This window comes from Acomys russatus, chromosome 8 (assembly GCF_903995435.1).
Source record: "Acomys russatus chromosome 8, mAcoRus1.1, whole genome shotgun sequence".
In the NCBI taxonomy this organism is placed as follows: Eukaryota; Metazoa; Chordata; class Mammalia; order Rodentia; family Muridae; genus Acomys; species Acomys russatus.
In genome coordinates, this window is record NC_067144.1 from 6701727 (window position 1) to 6716825 (window position 15099).

Genomic DNA, 15099 nt, shown 5'->3' on the forward strand with positions numbered 1-15099 from the left:
CAATGAGAAGCTTTATCACCATTAGTTTTATTAACGTCATTGAGATATATAATATGCATATAGCGGGTATGCATACAACATAGTTCACTTTGAACCATTCAACTCAGTGCGTTTTGGTTCATTTGTATGCAGCATTACAGATCCGCCACCAGAGTGATTTTAGAAAAATTCACTAGCCCTCAATGATATTGTGTAACCATCAGAAGTAATTTTAATTTCTAACAATTACAGCCTTGGGCTACTCATCTTCTTTGTCCACAGATCTGTATATCCTGGAATTTCATATCCATAACTATATGACATGTGGCCTTTGCTGCCTGCCTCCTCCCACTCAGAACAGTGTCCTAACTCAGCACCATGTTACTACATGTGTCGATCACTTCACACGGCTGAAACTTGTCAGTTGCCCGGATCTGCCACTTTCTGTTGATTCGCTAAGGCACCCCTGGGCTGTGATTTGGGCTTATTATGAATCATTCTACTATCAACACTTTGTATACGTTTTTGTTATACAAGGCAAAAGGCCAAAAGAGATGAACTCTCGTAGTAGCGAGAACATATTCTCTGAGTGTTTCTGATCGAAGTACAGGCAGAGGTATAGAAAACACATTCCTGAAATCTGACCAATAGAATCATGAGGTAGAAAGAAACAGAAAGGAGCTTTTGCTAATCAGTCGTCGTTGTCGTCATCATCACCACCACCAGCCATGATCTGTACTGGAGAGCGATCTCTGTGAATGTTAGGAATGAATCACACTGAAATCAGATGCCAACATATGTGGCAAAACGCAGAAGACTGAATCACAGCTTACTGCTGTGGGGCCCTGCCAACCTCTGCCATTCTTTCAGAGGAGGGCTTCCCTGGGCAACCAGCTTCCGCAGGTAGTTGCTGGGCTCTAGTTGGGGGATATCAGGGTTCTGTCTGTAGTATTTCTGTAGTTTCTCCAGGACTGTGGGCAGCCCCACTGAGGCAGCATAGTACATGGGCCCACCCATGTGCCTTGGCCACCCGTACCCGTGCAAGTAGATGACATCAATGTGTTCTGGGCTAGAAGCCATCCCCTCCTCCAAGATGCGGAAGGCCTCATTGATGAGGGAATACAAGCAACGCTCCAGGATCTCCTCCTTACTGATGGAGCGCTGCTCAATGTGGTGTGCTTCCCTATATTGTGACAGGAACTTGGAAAGCCAGGGATCCGGTTTGTGAATCCGACCCAGTGGCTTGTCATACTGATACCAGCCCTTACCGGTCTTCTGACCGAATCGCCCAGATTCACAGAGCATATCAGCAATTGGGGAGTATCTGCTATTGCCTCGCTTCCGGGCAGGAGTTCCCGGCGGCACTGACGGCCCAGTAAGGCCTTGGCCCTTGCGAACTTTCCAACCCACATCTAGCCCTGCGAGGTCAGACACCCTGAAGGGTCCCATTCTCATACCAAACTCCTCTAAGACCCCATCTACATCCTCGGGCTTACTGCCTTCCTCTAGCAAAAAATACGTCTGGTTGTAATAGGGCGCCAACATCCGGTTCCCAACAAATCCATAGCAGTTGCCGACAACCACCGCGATCTTTCCGATCTTTTTGGATAAGCTCATAGCAGTGGCGATGGTAGTAGGGGAGGTATATCGGCTAGGAATAACCTCTAGTAACGTCATGATATGAGCCGGCGAGAAGAAGTGGGTGCCAATCACCATCTCAGGGTGATCCGTGGAGGAAGCAATGACATCCACGTCCAGCGCTGATGTATTGGTGCACAGAAAGGCTCCTGGCTTGCACAGGGCTGACAGTTCAGCGAAGACTTTCTTCTTCAGGGTCATATCTTCAAACACTGCTTCAACCACCAAATCCACACTTGAAAGGTCCTTAGTGGAGGAAGAGAAGCTGACTTTTGGTCCTGCGGAAGCTTGGCCACGCTGCTGCATTTTGGATGCTTCTTTCTCCAAGGAGGATGTTATTATCTTCTTGGCAGCATCCAGCTGCTTTGGGTCCGACTCCACGGCAACCACGGGGATGCCCGCCCTTGCAAAAGAAATGGCGATGCCTCGGCCCATTGTTCCCAAGCCTGTGGAGTCAGTGGGAAAAGAGAAAAAAGAAAATGTGATTTGCTGGTACCGGGAGGTGAACAGGTGGTCACTGGCATTTTAGAAGATTAACCTGGGGGGTAGAGCTGCTGCTCAGAGTTACAGTGTGTGGCGATCAGAGGTGAGGCCCTAGGTTCTGTCCCCAGCACCAGTGACTCATAAGAGCTTTAGGATTGGTCAGTGAGCACGAATGTATTGACTAGTTCATGCGCTGTTAAGCGCTCCAGAGGAAACAGAAATCAGTGGGATTCATCTACACACTTAGATACAAGCTATTAAAACTAACAAACAAATCCAGGAAAGTTCCAGGCTATAAAATCTGTACATAAAAGCACCCGTGTTCTCTCTATTATTCCTAACGATGGTCTGCTATACTCATAGATTTGTGCCTAGCCCAGTTGTCATCAGAGAGACTTCACCCTGCAATGGATAGAAACAGATGCGGGAGAGCCACAGCCAAACATTAGGCGGAGCTCAGAGAATCCTGGGGAAGGGAGGGTTGTAGGAGCCGGAGGGCATCACAAGAAAACCCATAGAATCAACACAGGGATCATGGGGCCTCACAGAGGCTGAACTGACAACGAAGGCGCCTGCGCGGGACTGACCTTGGCCCTCTGCATATACGTTACAGCTGTGTAGCTTGGTCTCATTGTGGGACTCCTAACAGTGGGAGCAAGGGCTGTCTCTGACTCCTTTGCCTGCTTTTTAAGACTGTCTCCCTCCTCCTGGGTTACCTCATGCAGCCCTAATACAGGGGAGGTACCTAGCCTTTACTGCACCTTGATATGCCCAGGAGGCCTAAAGGGGAAAGTGTGGCGGGGGGTGGGGGGTGGGAGAATGGCGGGGGAGGACTTGGAGGAGAGGATTGAGGAGAAACTATGTTTTGGATATAAATTAATAATACTGATAATGATAACTATAATTATTATTTTAAGATATTTATTTCTGTGTGTCTTATGTCACAGGTGCCACAGAAGGAGTTAGGTGTCCCCTTCCATCACCCCCTGCCTAGTCCTTCTGAAACAGGCTCCTCTCTCTTAAGATGGTAGGGGCTTGTGTCTATTCAACTAGTCTGGAAGCCAGCAAGCCCCAGTGATCCTTGAAGCAGGTGTTACGTGTGTGTGTGCGCGCGCGCACGTACACGCACGCGCATGTACGCGCTCAACTTGTTAAATGGGTGCTGAGACTTATGCTCTCACATTCACAATTGCAAAGCAGGTACTCTTAACTGCTCAGCCATCTCTCCAGGCCCAAGTATATCCCCATGTGTTAGCAATGAACGATCTGTATGAAAATAAGGAAATAATTCTATGTACAACAACAAAAAAAGAAAGAAAGGAAGAAAGGAAGAAAGAAAGAAAGAAAAGAAAAAGAATTACACTTAAGAAATACGTTCAGCAAAGGAGGGCCGGAGCACCAAAACCAATGAAACACTATTGAAGAAAAAAAAAAAATTAAAGAATCGCCAGGGTATTTGCTGCTCAGTGTCAAAGTGCTTGCCCAGCATACACAAGGCTCTCGGTCTGATACCTAACACTGAAAACAAGAAAAGAAAAAGGAAAGAGAAAGAAAGAAGGAAGGAAACAGGGAAAGGGAAGGAAAGAAAGAAAAAGATTCAAAGAACCTAAATAAATTGAAAGATTGCCAGTGTTCGTGGACCGGAAAAAAAATATTGTTAGATGAAATATCAAATTAATCTGTAAAACCAATACATGTAGTGCTGTACCATCCCAACTTTTTTTGCATAAATTAACAATAGAGTCTAAACGTTTTACGGAAATGCAAGAAACCTGGAAGTGTCAAAAACGGGTACTTCAAAAAACTGGAGAAGCCACTCTTCCCAATTTCAATAATTATGACAAAACTGCAGTATTAAAGGCGGCGAGCCAGAGTCAGAAATAAGCTCCACCCTTATAGCCTGTGTGTGAACCGGACTGCCGCATCTGAAAGGTCGCTAGTGCTGACCCACTCCGGCAAGAACCGACTGGAGCTAACGTGAGTGCTACGGTCAGCAAAAAAACCTTAGCATCTAATAGCGCCCCCAAGCGGTGACATTTGAAATGTGCTTTTTGGACACACCGGTGCAGTTGCGCATATAAACTGAGAGTAGCTCTGAGAGCACGCACAAGGCCTGTACAACATCAAGCCAGACAAAATGGCAGCAAAAAACGGGGAGGAGGGCAGAAGTCCAACTGCAAGCTGAGGGGCTATTGGCCATCGATGGCTGTGAAATTCACGATCGATGAAAAGAAAGGCGCTGTTTTGAAGAGTGCACTAACCAAGGACGCCGACCGAGGAGACGGGTTGAGCAGATGCTGTCTTCCAGGAGGCTCCCGAGGGAGTTGACCACTTATTTGCCGACTTCTCAGCGAAAAAGGCATACTGCAAGGCTCTAGCCTGTCCGGATGCCTTCAGGTACAGAAATAGCTTTTCTTCTTCCTTGATGCCCACTTGATAGGGATGCTTCACGGAGGCCTGCACCGAACGCACACAAGTCTCTGGCGCCAGGCGGCCAGGGTACTGCTTCCGTACCTTGGCAATAGCGTCTGCGAAAATACCGTCCATGTTGGGCAAGCTTGGGACCGGCTTGTTTATGATCCTGCGGGGCTCTAAAGGTTTGTCTGAAAGGAATTGAGAAAGGTCAGAGCGGGCAAGAGGAGCACAAAAGGGACAACAACAGAACAACGATGCGCAGTGCCCACGGCCCAACCAGACCCTGTGCACTGTGATATTTAGTGAAACACCAGTTCCAAAAATCTGCTATTTTAATAACGTCAGACCGTAGAGTCAGAAGATCTAAAGTACTGAGTTACTAACTAAGTTAGGCATGAAAGGTGCATTCCCTTCTTATTCTGAGGCTGAGACAACTTTATAGTAGATTAAATATTAATCTATCAGTTCTTAGTTAATGCCATATATTCAAAATGATTCACATTCTTTCCCTAATAATGACAAAACTTTTAAAATGCCATAACAGGCAGGAATAATTGCAGTCATTGGCAAAAGTCCATGGATGAGCTAGCTCTACCAATACAGTGAGTTGATTTTCAACATAGGATGGAAGCTAGCCAATAGGAGAAGAAAAGTCCCTCCCCCCCACCACCACTACCCTTACCCCCTGCACAAAAGGAAGTAGGATAACTGGACACATGGGTGGGATCACAGCTGGATACACAGGTGGGATCACAGCTGGATACACAGGTGGGATCACAGCTGGATACACAGGTGGGATCACAGCTGGATACACAGGTGGGATCACAGCTGGATATACAGGTGGGATCATAACTGGATACACAGGGGGGATCACAACTGAATACACGGGAACAAAGCAGAGATTCAAACAGGCTTATGATCACTTCTACCCTTGGCTCTGCTCACAGGGACACAAACGTTATCATCCCACACACTCCCTCCTCCCAAACTGGCAGGAAGAGATCATCCATCTAAGAGATCCAACATGCAGCTCACACAAATTGTTTCCACAGACACAAAAGTTTCCTTTCTTCCTACTCTGAGCCAACGTGTTGCACCCATATTAGAGGCTCTGCAGATGACAGAGAGCACAACTTCCCCTCATCAACTCCAGCAAGGCCACGCACAGGCACATGGCACATCAAGAGGAGGCCTCCTGTGTGGGACAGGGTTGGTCCATTCTTTGGAAATGTTCACAGGAAGAAAAACTACTTGACAAAGATCAAGCAGTAAAATGAAGAGAATGACAAAGGAAAGCACTAAGAATTCTTAAAAGTCACAAAATCCAAAATCACGGAAACCAAAGTCTTTGGATTAAAATAGAATTGTTAAAAATGGACTAAACATCCGGGGCAAAGGCCAGAGCACGTTACATAGACAGAACAGAGCATGAGAGGGCACTGTGGTGGTGTGTGTCTATCATCCCAGCACTTGAGACAGTGAGACGGGAAGATTGAGCATTTGGCTAGCCTGAACTACAAACTCAGCCTCAATAACAAGACCCAGGGACTGCAGAAATGGCTCACCAGTTAAGAGTGCTTTCTGCTCCTTCAGAGGACTGGAGTTGTGCCCCCAACACCTGTGTAGGGTGGCTCCCAGCCACCTGTAATTCCAGGTTCATGGGGATTTAGCGCCCTCTTTTGGCCTATGAAGGCACTGCTGTCATGTGCACAAACCCACACAGATATACACATAACTAAAAGTAATTAAAAACAAAAAACAAACGAACAAAAAACAACCCTACAAACTCCCTATGGCATCCTTTCCTGAGCTGAGACTCCCAGATGGATGCCTCCTGTGCCTAGACCTCAAATCCAGCCCTCGGCAACAGGAACATTAGGTGGGGACCAGGAGTTCTCACCTGCAGGATTGCCAGGCTGCTAGTCACAGGCAAATGGAAATAAGTGACATTTTACAAGCCCCCTTCCCCACTCAGGGGAGGCAAGGAATTCTATGTGGCTTTGCTCTATCCCTTGTACCTATGCAGCCTGGAAGGTTTTATATGTTAGGAAAATTAAGATTTTTAGTGAACATCCTCAGTCAACTCTCCTGGTTTGTCGTAGGGATGAGCTCAATAGCACCTTGGGGATGTGAGCCACTCTCCTCACTCATGGGAGGTGAAAACTGAGAGCTTTACATCTTTTCTTTTTAGCTTTTCAGTTCAACATTTGAGTGGTAGATGTGGCAACGGGCTGAAGGATATGTGATGGCCAACATGGTAAAACCCTAACACAGTAAACAGAGAGAGCTGTTGCTGTACACCAACACTAGCGCCATAGAAGTCAGTTCCACTCACGTATGAACACACATGTAGTGATGGATTGGTTGTTTTATGAGTCTGACCATCAAGGCGATCCACCGGTTTTATTTTGTCTAATGACCGCCTGCTAATGGCTGCATTTAAAAGCAAATGAGAGTGGGAGAGAAACAGGAAAGCACACACACACACACACACACACACACACACACACACACAAAGGAGTGTGAGACGAAGATGAAAAGTAGGCATTGCTAGCTGGCATGCTTAGTGAGGTAATTATGTCACAAATAACGGTAAGGTGCTCTTAGTTAGACCGTTATTGCTGCCGGCTCTTCTGCTGTGCATTCATGACGTCACATAGCCAAGAACTGCTTTCTATCCTCCTGCCTCAACCTCAGAGAGCTGGGGTTACAGGAGTGTGCTACCACCCACAGGTTTATGGGCAAGCACTCTATCACCCCCAACCTGAAGTACTAAGATTTCAAACAGTTGTGTTCAGAGAAAACAAACAACAAGCAAAAACCCCAAAGCAATCAAAGTTCTAGCATTTTCTATTCACTGGAGAGTGAGCTTGGTTGCAGGCAGGAGCAGACCCTGACGGCCTCTGCCTAGTACTGCCTTTCCATTCTCAGCCTATGGCCAGAAGTCAACGGCTTTTGTGGAGCCCTTCTTTTTTAGACGCAAGGAAATAAAAAGAAGACTTATTGTGGTCCACGTGGCTAAGTGGAGAATTAACATCTTGAGCTCTGGCCCAGAGGCCATATCTGTATCAGACTGCACCCACCAACACATTGGGCATGCCTCTCTTTTTCATCTAGGTAAATTCAATGGCTTGGATAGGAGGAAAAGAACAGTATCTTCAATTATTTTATTATTATTGTATGTGTACATATGGATATGTTTGTGCACATGCGTGTGTGCACACACGCTCCCACACATATGTGAGGGAGAATGCATATCCTCAAAGACCAGTGAGGATCCAAAGTGGTAACAACCTCATTGTCCATCAGCTAAAGAGATTTGGGCTCAGTTGCACTATGGAGCATGTCTCAGTAAGGGAAAGTAGTCAATTGTTACTACCCAGGACAACAGCTGACTCTCAAAGGCATGCTAAGTGAAAGAAGCCTTGCACAGAGTCCATGCTACATGGATAGGAAATTCTAAAAACAGAAAACTACAGTGGCTTGAAGTTGGTAAGTCGGCCAGACAGAATGGAAAGCATCTACCAGAAGGTGCCAATATGGGGCTGGAGAGATGGCTCAGAGGGTAAGAGCACTGCCTGTTCTTCCAGAGGTCCTGAGTTCAATTCCCAGCAACCACATGGTGACCCATAACCATCTACAATGAGATCTCATGCCCCCTTCTGATGTGTAGGCATACACGCAGGCAGAGCACTATGCATAATAAATAAAAATAAATCTTTGAAAAAAAAAACAAAAAGAAGGTGCTGATAGTTTTTGGGGTGAGATGTGTATCTGTAATCACACAACTGTAAACTATTGTCAACACTCACCAAACGCTACACTCAAGGGGAGTGAGTTTCACTGTTCACAGACTTAACATCAGGGAAGCTTAAGGAAGCTCAGGGAACATTCTAACTATTCTTTGTCTGGACTACTACTTAAATGGAGAATTGTAAAGAAAGTAGATTATTATCCTTACAACGAAGAAATGCATCAAGCTGAACAAAATGCAAATACATCAAAAAATTAGAAATATTTCAGGAAAACTAACATATCCTAAGCTGTAATAAATAAATAAATCAAAATAAAATAAAGCAAGGGCTGGTGACATACCTCTGTCACACATTGTGCAAAGCCCAGAGTTCAACTCCCAATGAACTTACCCACCTCCACACACACAAAATCAACAACAAAACAAAACAAAAACCCAAGTAAGTAAGTAAGTAAGTAAGCAAACAAAGAGAAAATTATGACACAATAAAAGGAAAAACCATATAGTAACTTTTTGAAGGGTTTTTTTTTTCCATTTGCCATTATCTCCTTGTGATTTTTATATCTACTTAGATGAATTCTAACTAGCTGTAGGTACAAAATACAGGTTTGTTGGTTGGTTGGTTTGTTTGTTTTGGTGAATTTTTCCCCTTCTTCTTGGAATTGGAATCAAACCCATGGTTTCACTCTGCAAGTACATATCACTCAGGCAGAGCCGCACTGCTGAGCGCTTTACACCACAAGCTTACACAGTGTCTCTGCTCTTCACGACAAAAACACAGTGCCCCAAGCCGTGGGCAGCTTAAGTTCTAAGGCAATGGCTCAACGTTGAGGTGCCACCAAGTGGCCAAAGTGAGACCAGCCATCATTTTCTCTTACAGACTTTGCAATTTAATGGTTAGAATTAACTTCTAAAAAGCTGAAAGGAATAAAGACCCCAGACCATAGTGTAAGTGTAGTAGGCCTTGGTCCTTATCCTCTGCTTGAAGTAAGTCAGCCCTCAAAGCAGAATTCAAGGAAGCCAGGGAAGGACAGACCGTAGAAACTAAGGCTGCTACTAACGGAAAACACTACTGTGAATTTGGTTCCAAGAATGGCCTTCCTGGGATGCTGTCTGAACTAAGACTGTTCGAGAGAGTGCTCACAAGCCAAGCACTGAGTGCCACCCGGCATACCAAACCTCAACTTGCTAGACCATAAAAGAGATTTCAAAAAACGGCCCCTGCCAGGGCCAGCTAAAGACCTTTCTCAGGCAAATCCTGAGCCTTCTGTGTCACTAAGTGGAGACTGGCGTGCGCGCTCCGCTCTGCCTGTGGCCCAACACTCTTCCTGAGGATTAGCTTAGGCAATCTATAGCTTCTCCCTGCTCAGTTAGCAGATGCAGCCCCCATACACTTTCCCACAGAAGTCTTTAAAGGGTTTTTGCTTCTGTTGAGATTTTCCTGCAGGAAGGCTTTGCACTCGTCAGCCCAGTTTTAATATTTCTAGCTTAAAGGCACAGTTTTAAGTAAACAACAAAAACAACAACAAAACAAAAACCCCAGTGAACCAATTATCCATATAGGTGGTGCTAACTGCTGGTCTGAGAAGCCCAGCAGGACACACTTGTCCAAGACAGGATATCCAGAGGCCGTGACCTCTAGGGGACCAGCTCCAAGTTTGCCCCTCTGTTTCAACTTTAATTCTACTTTTCAAGCAGAAAAACACTCATAGGCTATAAAACTCCCAAGATGCAGTAGACTAAACCATCAACCGGCTCCTTAAGACTTCAGCAAATGTCCAGTTCCCCTCCCAGAAGCAGTCAGTCACTCCGTTTCCTGTGACCACTTCCGGGAGACTTCAGTGCGCTTACCCACTCTCAGCACACGTGCCTTCTCTCCCACCCACCCCTCCTTCTTTTCTTGGTTGCCCCGTTAGTAAGAATGTCACTTACAGTAAGGTTCTTCTCATTGCCTGACTCAATAGACCACGGAGTTTGTGCTAGATCAATACAGCGCTAAAGCTTGCCTACATCCCACTATGTGGCTGTCCCCTTAGCTATTTAAGGAGTTCAGTTTATTCCTAATCTTGTGCTATTTTGTTGTTGTTGTTTTGTTTGTTTACCCATAATCTTCTGAGCAAACTTGATGGCTTCTTCAACTGGGTCTGACTTCACGACTGCATCCAGAATGCCAAGCTTCAGCGCTTCACCTGCTAAAATATGTCTTCCTGAAACAAAAGGAAATAAAAACAAGTCAAAGAACAGTGTGAGGGGGGAAGTGGGCACTGTTCTCTCTAGTCAGGAAGGCCGTCCCTCCTGGATATAGCAATTAGCAGGTAAAATGCCTTTGATCAACCTGAGTGCTATAGTTATCGTCTTGGGGTTTGGAGGCAGGGTCTCACTGTGTAGACAGGGTCTCACTGTGTAGACAGGGTCTCACTGTGGAGACAGGGTCTCCCTGTGGAGACAGGGTCTCCCTGTGGAGACAGGGTCTCCCTGTGGAGACAGGGTCTCACTGTGTAGCTCTGGCTGTCTAGGAACTCAGCACATGCACCAGGCTGGCCTCAAACTCACAGAGGCCTGCCTGCCTCTGCCTCCTGAGTGCTGGGATTAAAGGTGTTGCGCCACCACACCCAGGATGGACTGCTGTGGTTGGACATCACTACAGAGGTAGCAAAAACAAACAAACAAACAAACAAATAAAAAACAAAAGCAACTGGATGAAACCTGTAGCTCTGATTTTTCCTATTAGAGAACCGTAGGACTCAAATTTCATCTCTGATAAATGGAGGTAATTATGTTTATCACGGTAATTCTGAGCATTAGGTAAAAGATGAGTGGTCTCTTTAGGTACTTACAGAGGTATATGACTCTATGGAAGTATGAGAAATGGTTGGGGTTTGGGTTGTAATAGAAATGGGGAGGGGACAATAGAACGGCAGGGCTATCTACCTTGTACCTACCACATAGCAGGAACTATACTGATCAAGAAAAGAGATGATTCCCAACCATAAGCCTAGTTAGCCGAACAGGAGACGCCATGTTGGTTAAGTAGGCATTCCAAAAAGTATAGTGAAAATTACAAAGCAGAAATCGGATGAGTTTTGTCTCTTTTTGGTTTACCTAGCACCTTGACCCTGCCTTAGATTACGGACTCTCTATTGGACAGGCTTTGCAGCCTAAGGAGGCTGAGAAGGAAGCAGACACAGCGCTTGGCGGTGCATCAACAGCCTCTTCCAGACCGCCCCATCCAGTGAGGGGGGCGAGGCAGGCGAGCGGTGGCCTCTGTATAAAGATACTTGGGTGAGCACAAAAAGGCCATGGCATGGAAAGTGAAATCTGGGCACTACGAGGATCTCTGGGGCAACAAGGTAGGGCGTGTGAGCTGCCCACAGAGGGGCTGCCTGCTGTTGAGCTCTCGAATCTCACAGAAAGAATATCATGGCTGTGTTTTCAGTTAACGCTTTAACAAAGGCCGGGTTCTACTCCTGATGACTAACGAGAAAACACAAGGCCCTGTGTGCTCAACCCAAAGCCTCAGCAGTGGCTAACACTTCTTTCTTGGAACCACGTGCAGTGTAGATGGGACCTCTGTGTAGCAGGATGTGACCCAAAAGCGCTGGAAGATGTGCTTCAGGGGGACCCCAGAGCGACCAGAGCAGAGAGATTGCCTCTCACGCACTTGGCATCGGCATGTTTCTTTCCAAATTTCTTCAAGGCTTTCCCTCACACTTAACATTTCAATGTCTTTATGGATCCTTTCTTGAGATGTCATTCGTTGCTTTGTTTTGATTTTTTTCAGACAAGGTTTCTCATTGTAACCCCGTCTGTCCTAGAACTCACTTTTTAGACCAGGCTGGCCTTGAACTCACAGAGATCTGCCTGCCTTTGCCTCCCCAGTGCTGGGATTAAAGGAATGTGCCACCACCCCGGGCTCTGAGGATGCCATCTTAAAGCCAACCCGCAACCCGGCCACCAAATCACACCGCCTACTCAAGAGCACAGGCGTGTGGCTCCTGTGCCAACTTCTCTCGTTCACAGGCCTCTGCTATGCAAATCAAAACCTGCCCAGGCCACAGTTTCTGCTCCTCTTCCCATGATTGCTATAATAGCAGCAGCTCATGAATCGGTGCTGTGGACAAAGACCAAGCCGAGCTCCCTTCGCTTCTCTTTGTCTAGGAAGTCGTTTTTCTTCCTGGTTTTTCTGGGGAAGGGGCAGCACTTTTGCCTTCCTGACAGATTTCTTCCGTTTCTTCACAGGCTTAATTCTGTAAAACCTTAGGGATTGCAAACTCAGTTCCCGTCGTTGTAATCCTCTCATCTAGTTTATGCTTTGGTTTCTGTTTCGTCTTTTTGCTGAATAGCCTGCCTCACATGCTTTGAATTTCTGTAGAACACTGAATTACAGGCACTATCTGCAGAATTCAAATACTTCATGCTCTTTAAAATACACTCGTCATTAAACGGATTTGTAACCTGATTGAGTGAATTTGGATTCAATACATCTAGTTTTTTTAATTTTCCTTTCACACATCCTCATTTAAAAGGATAAAGCTATTTTTAATTTATATGGACTATTGGTTTCTATGTTGGCCCATGCGCCATACTGTTTTTCTGTCAGCTGTCTTTTAAATCAGAGCATAGAGATTTCTATTTTTAATCTTGAAAAAAAATATCAAAACAAAACACCTTCCTCCCTTGACATTCTTAGGACTTATAAAGGATGCCAGAAAGCTACTGTTTACATGAGGTGTACCTGTCAATGTTTACTGTTTGCATGGGGTGTCCCCATCAATGTTTACTGTTTACTTGGGGTGTACCCAACAATGTTTACTGTTCACATGGGGTGTACCCGTCAATGTTTACTGTAGTGGAAATTAAAGCTAGGAACCTTACAAAGGTTTTGGAGTGAAATGATTTTAAAATGATGAGAATTTCACTACATGTTAGTACAACTTTTTTGTTAAAATAATGGCATTTTAGACCTATGCTACATTTACTGCACACTCATCAGAATGCCATCTGCAGTGGGAGCCTCGCCTTAGTCTTACTTGGAGAAAGACAGAAACAGCAATGTCAAGGTAAGGAGCCGGGAACTCACACCACATCTAAGAAGGGTCTAAGCAACTGTGCTAACCCACACAGTCCTCACATGACCCCCTATGCACACAATGAAAGGAAAGCTGGCCCACAGGCTCACAGTCAGCCACACTTGTTTGGAGTAAATACTTGTATACGTCCCATCCTCCAACCTCACCTCAACTGAGAGTAGAATTTTGGTTCATATTCCCAAGGCAAAAAGAAAAGTTGTATAAACTATTATCTTAATACTGTGAAAATGAATAATTCAATCATTGGTATCTAAATTTGAAAACTCTAGTTTTAATTCCATTGGATATTATGTCCACTTGCCTACTTGCCTTCTTTCCTTCCTTCCCTTCTTTCTTCTTTCCTTCCTTCCTTTCTTCCTTCCTTCCTTCCTTCCTTCCAAGAAGCTAAGGCTAACTCCAAACCCTCTATATGGCTGAAGATGAGCCTGAACTCCAGATCTTCCTGACTCTGTCTCCTGAGTGCTAGGATTATAGTCATGAACCACCAATTCTGGTTTCATGCAGTGGGCCCTGGTTTTATTCCAAGGAACCGGCGCAGGTTTCCTCCCGCATCTTGGACAGGCGCTCTACCACGTGACAGGCCCAGACATTAAACTTCCAAAACCAGGTCTGACTATTATGGTTCCTATATGAACACGTAGGCAATGGATAAAAACATAAGTTATGATATAACCCCCAAGTAGCTGAGCCCTTCGTATGCCTTTTGTTTAATGGGCTATCATGTGGGCTCTTCAAGGAAACCCTTGGGAGGTGCTCAGAAAGTTACTGCTTCTGTTTTACTGATGACAAAGTTTGGAGTCAGAGAAACTAAATTAGAACCTACATGGGTAGTAAGTGACCAAAACAAGATTGCCTAGCTTCCAGGGGAGCTGTCCTCATCGATCCAAATCACAGCCGGTGTTTCCACTGACCTGAGGTAATTAAGTCGAGAGCAATAGGAATTCCAACGAGTCTGGGGAGAAGCTGGGTTCCTCTGGCACCGGGAAGAATCCCCAATGTGACCTCCGGAAAGCCAACATGAGCCTAAGAGACATGAAAGCCAGAGTGGCCACCATAATGAGACGATGCAATGGGGTCTTAGGCAGGTGTGCCCAGGACAACCCACACCATAAGGAACAGTTTTACTGAGATCAGCAACAGTCTCCAGGGGGCACACAGTGTCTGCTGTCTCCTTTAATGAACATTTTTTCATACACCTTTGCTTGGGTGCTGGTTTTTTTTTTTTTTTTAATTCCTTTGCCTCTTTAATGATGCATCTCAGATAACAAAGTAAGCTCTACAGCCTTCAGGGTGGTCCCTGCAAGCATCAGAATGTGACCACAGAACTGGGAGCAGGGAAGGGAATGATACAGAACTTTGTATCTCCCTGCTAAAAAGAACTTGCACAACTGAACAATAAAAGGGCAACCAACCAATAATGGGCTGATTATCTGAATAAACAACACCCCAAAGAAAGGATACAAAGGTGGCAAATAATACTCAGTATCATTAGCTGTTGGGGATGTGAGGGTAAGCCACAATGAGCCACATGCGATGTGAGGGTAAGCCACAGTGAGCCATGTGTGATGCCTGCCAGAGGGAATGGAATGAAAAAGGCAGGTGTTCACTTTGGCAGCACACACACTCAAGCTGGCACAATACAGAGGTGATTGGCGTGGGAGCTGCCAAGGATGACGCACTGCTCATGAGGCCTTTCATATTTTTCAATAGAGAGGGGAACATTGGGGTGCGAGTAATTTG

The 15099-nt window shown here is 45.5% G+C and overlaps 1 protein-coding gene across 1 annotated transcript in view; it reads right to left on the bottom strand.

Moving 5' to 3' along the window:
* Window positions 1–497: 497 nt before the first annotated feature.
* Window positions 498–15099, bottom strand: part of Ehhadh (enoyl-CoA hydratase and 3-hydroxyacyl CoA dehydrogenase) — a 29667-nt gene continuing 15065 nt past the window's right edge. Inside the window, exons 4-7 of the mRNA XM_051150740.1 lie at window positions 14271–14382; window positions 10372–10476; window positions 4362–4703; window positions 498–2063 (exon numbers count right to left, since the gene is read on the bottom strand). Of these exons, the coding sequence (XP_051006697.1) occupies window positions 802–2063; window positions 4362–4703; window positions 10372–10476; window positions 14271–14382 (1821 nt within the window). The 3' untranslated portion in view covers window positions 498–801. The remainder of the gene's footprint in view (window positions 2064–4361; window positions 4704–10371; window positions 10477–14270; window positions 14383–15099) is intronic.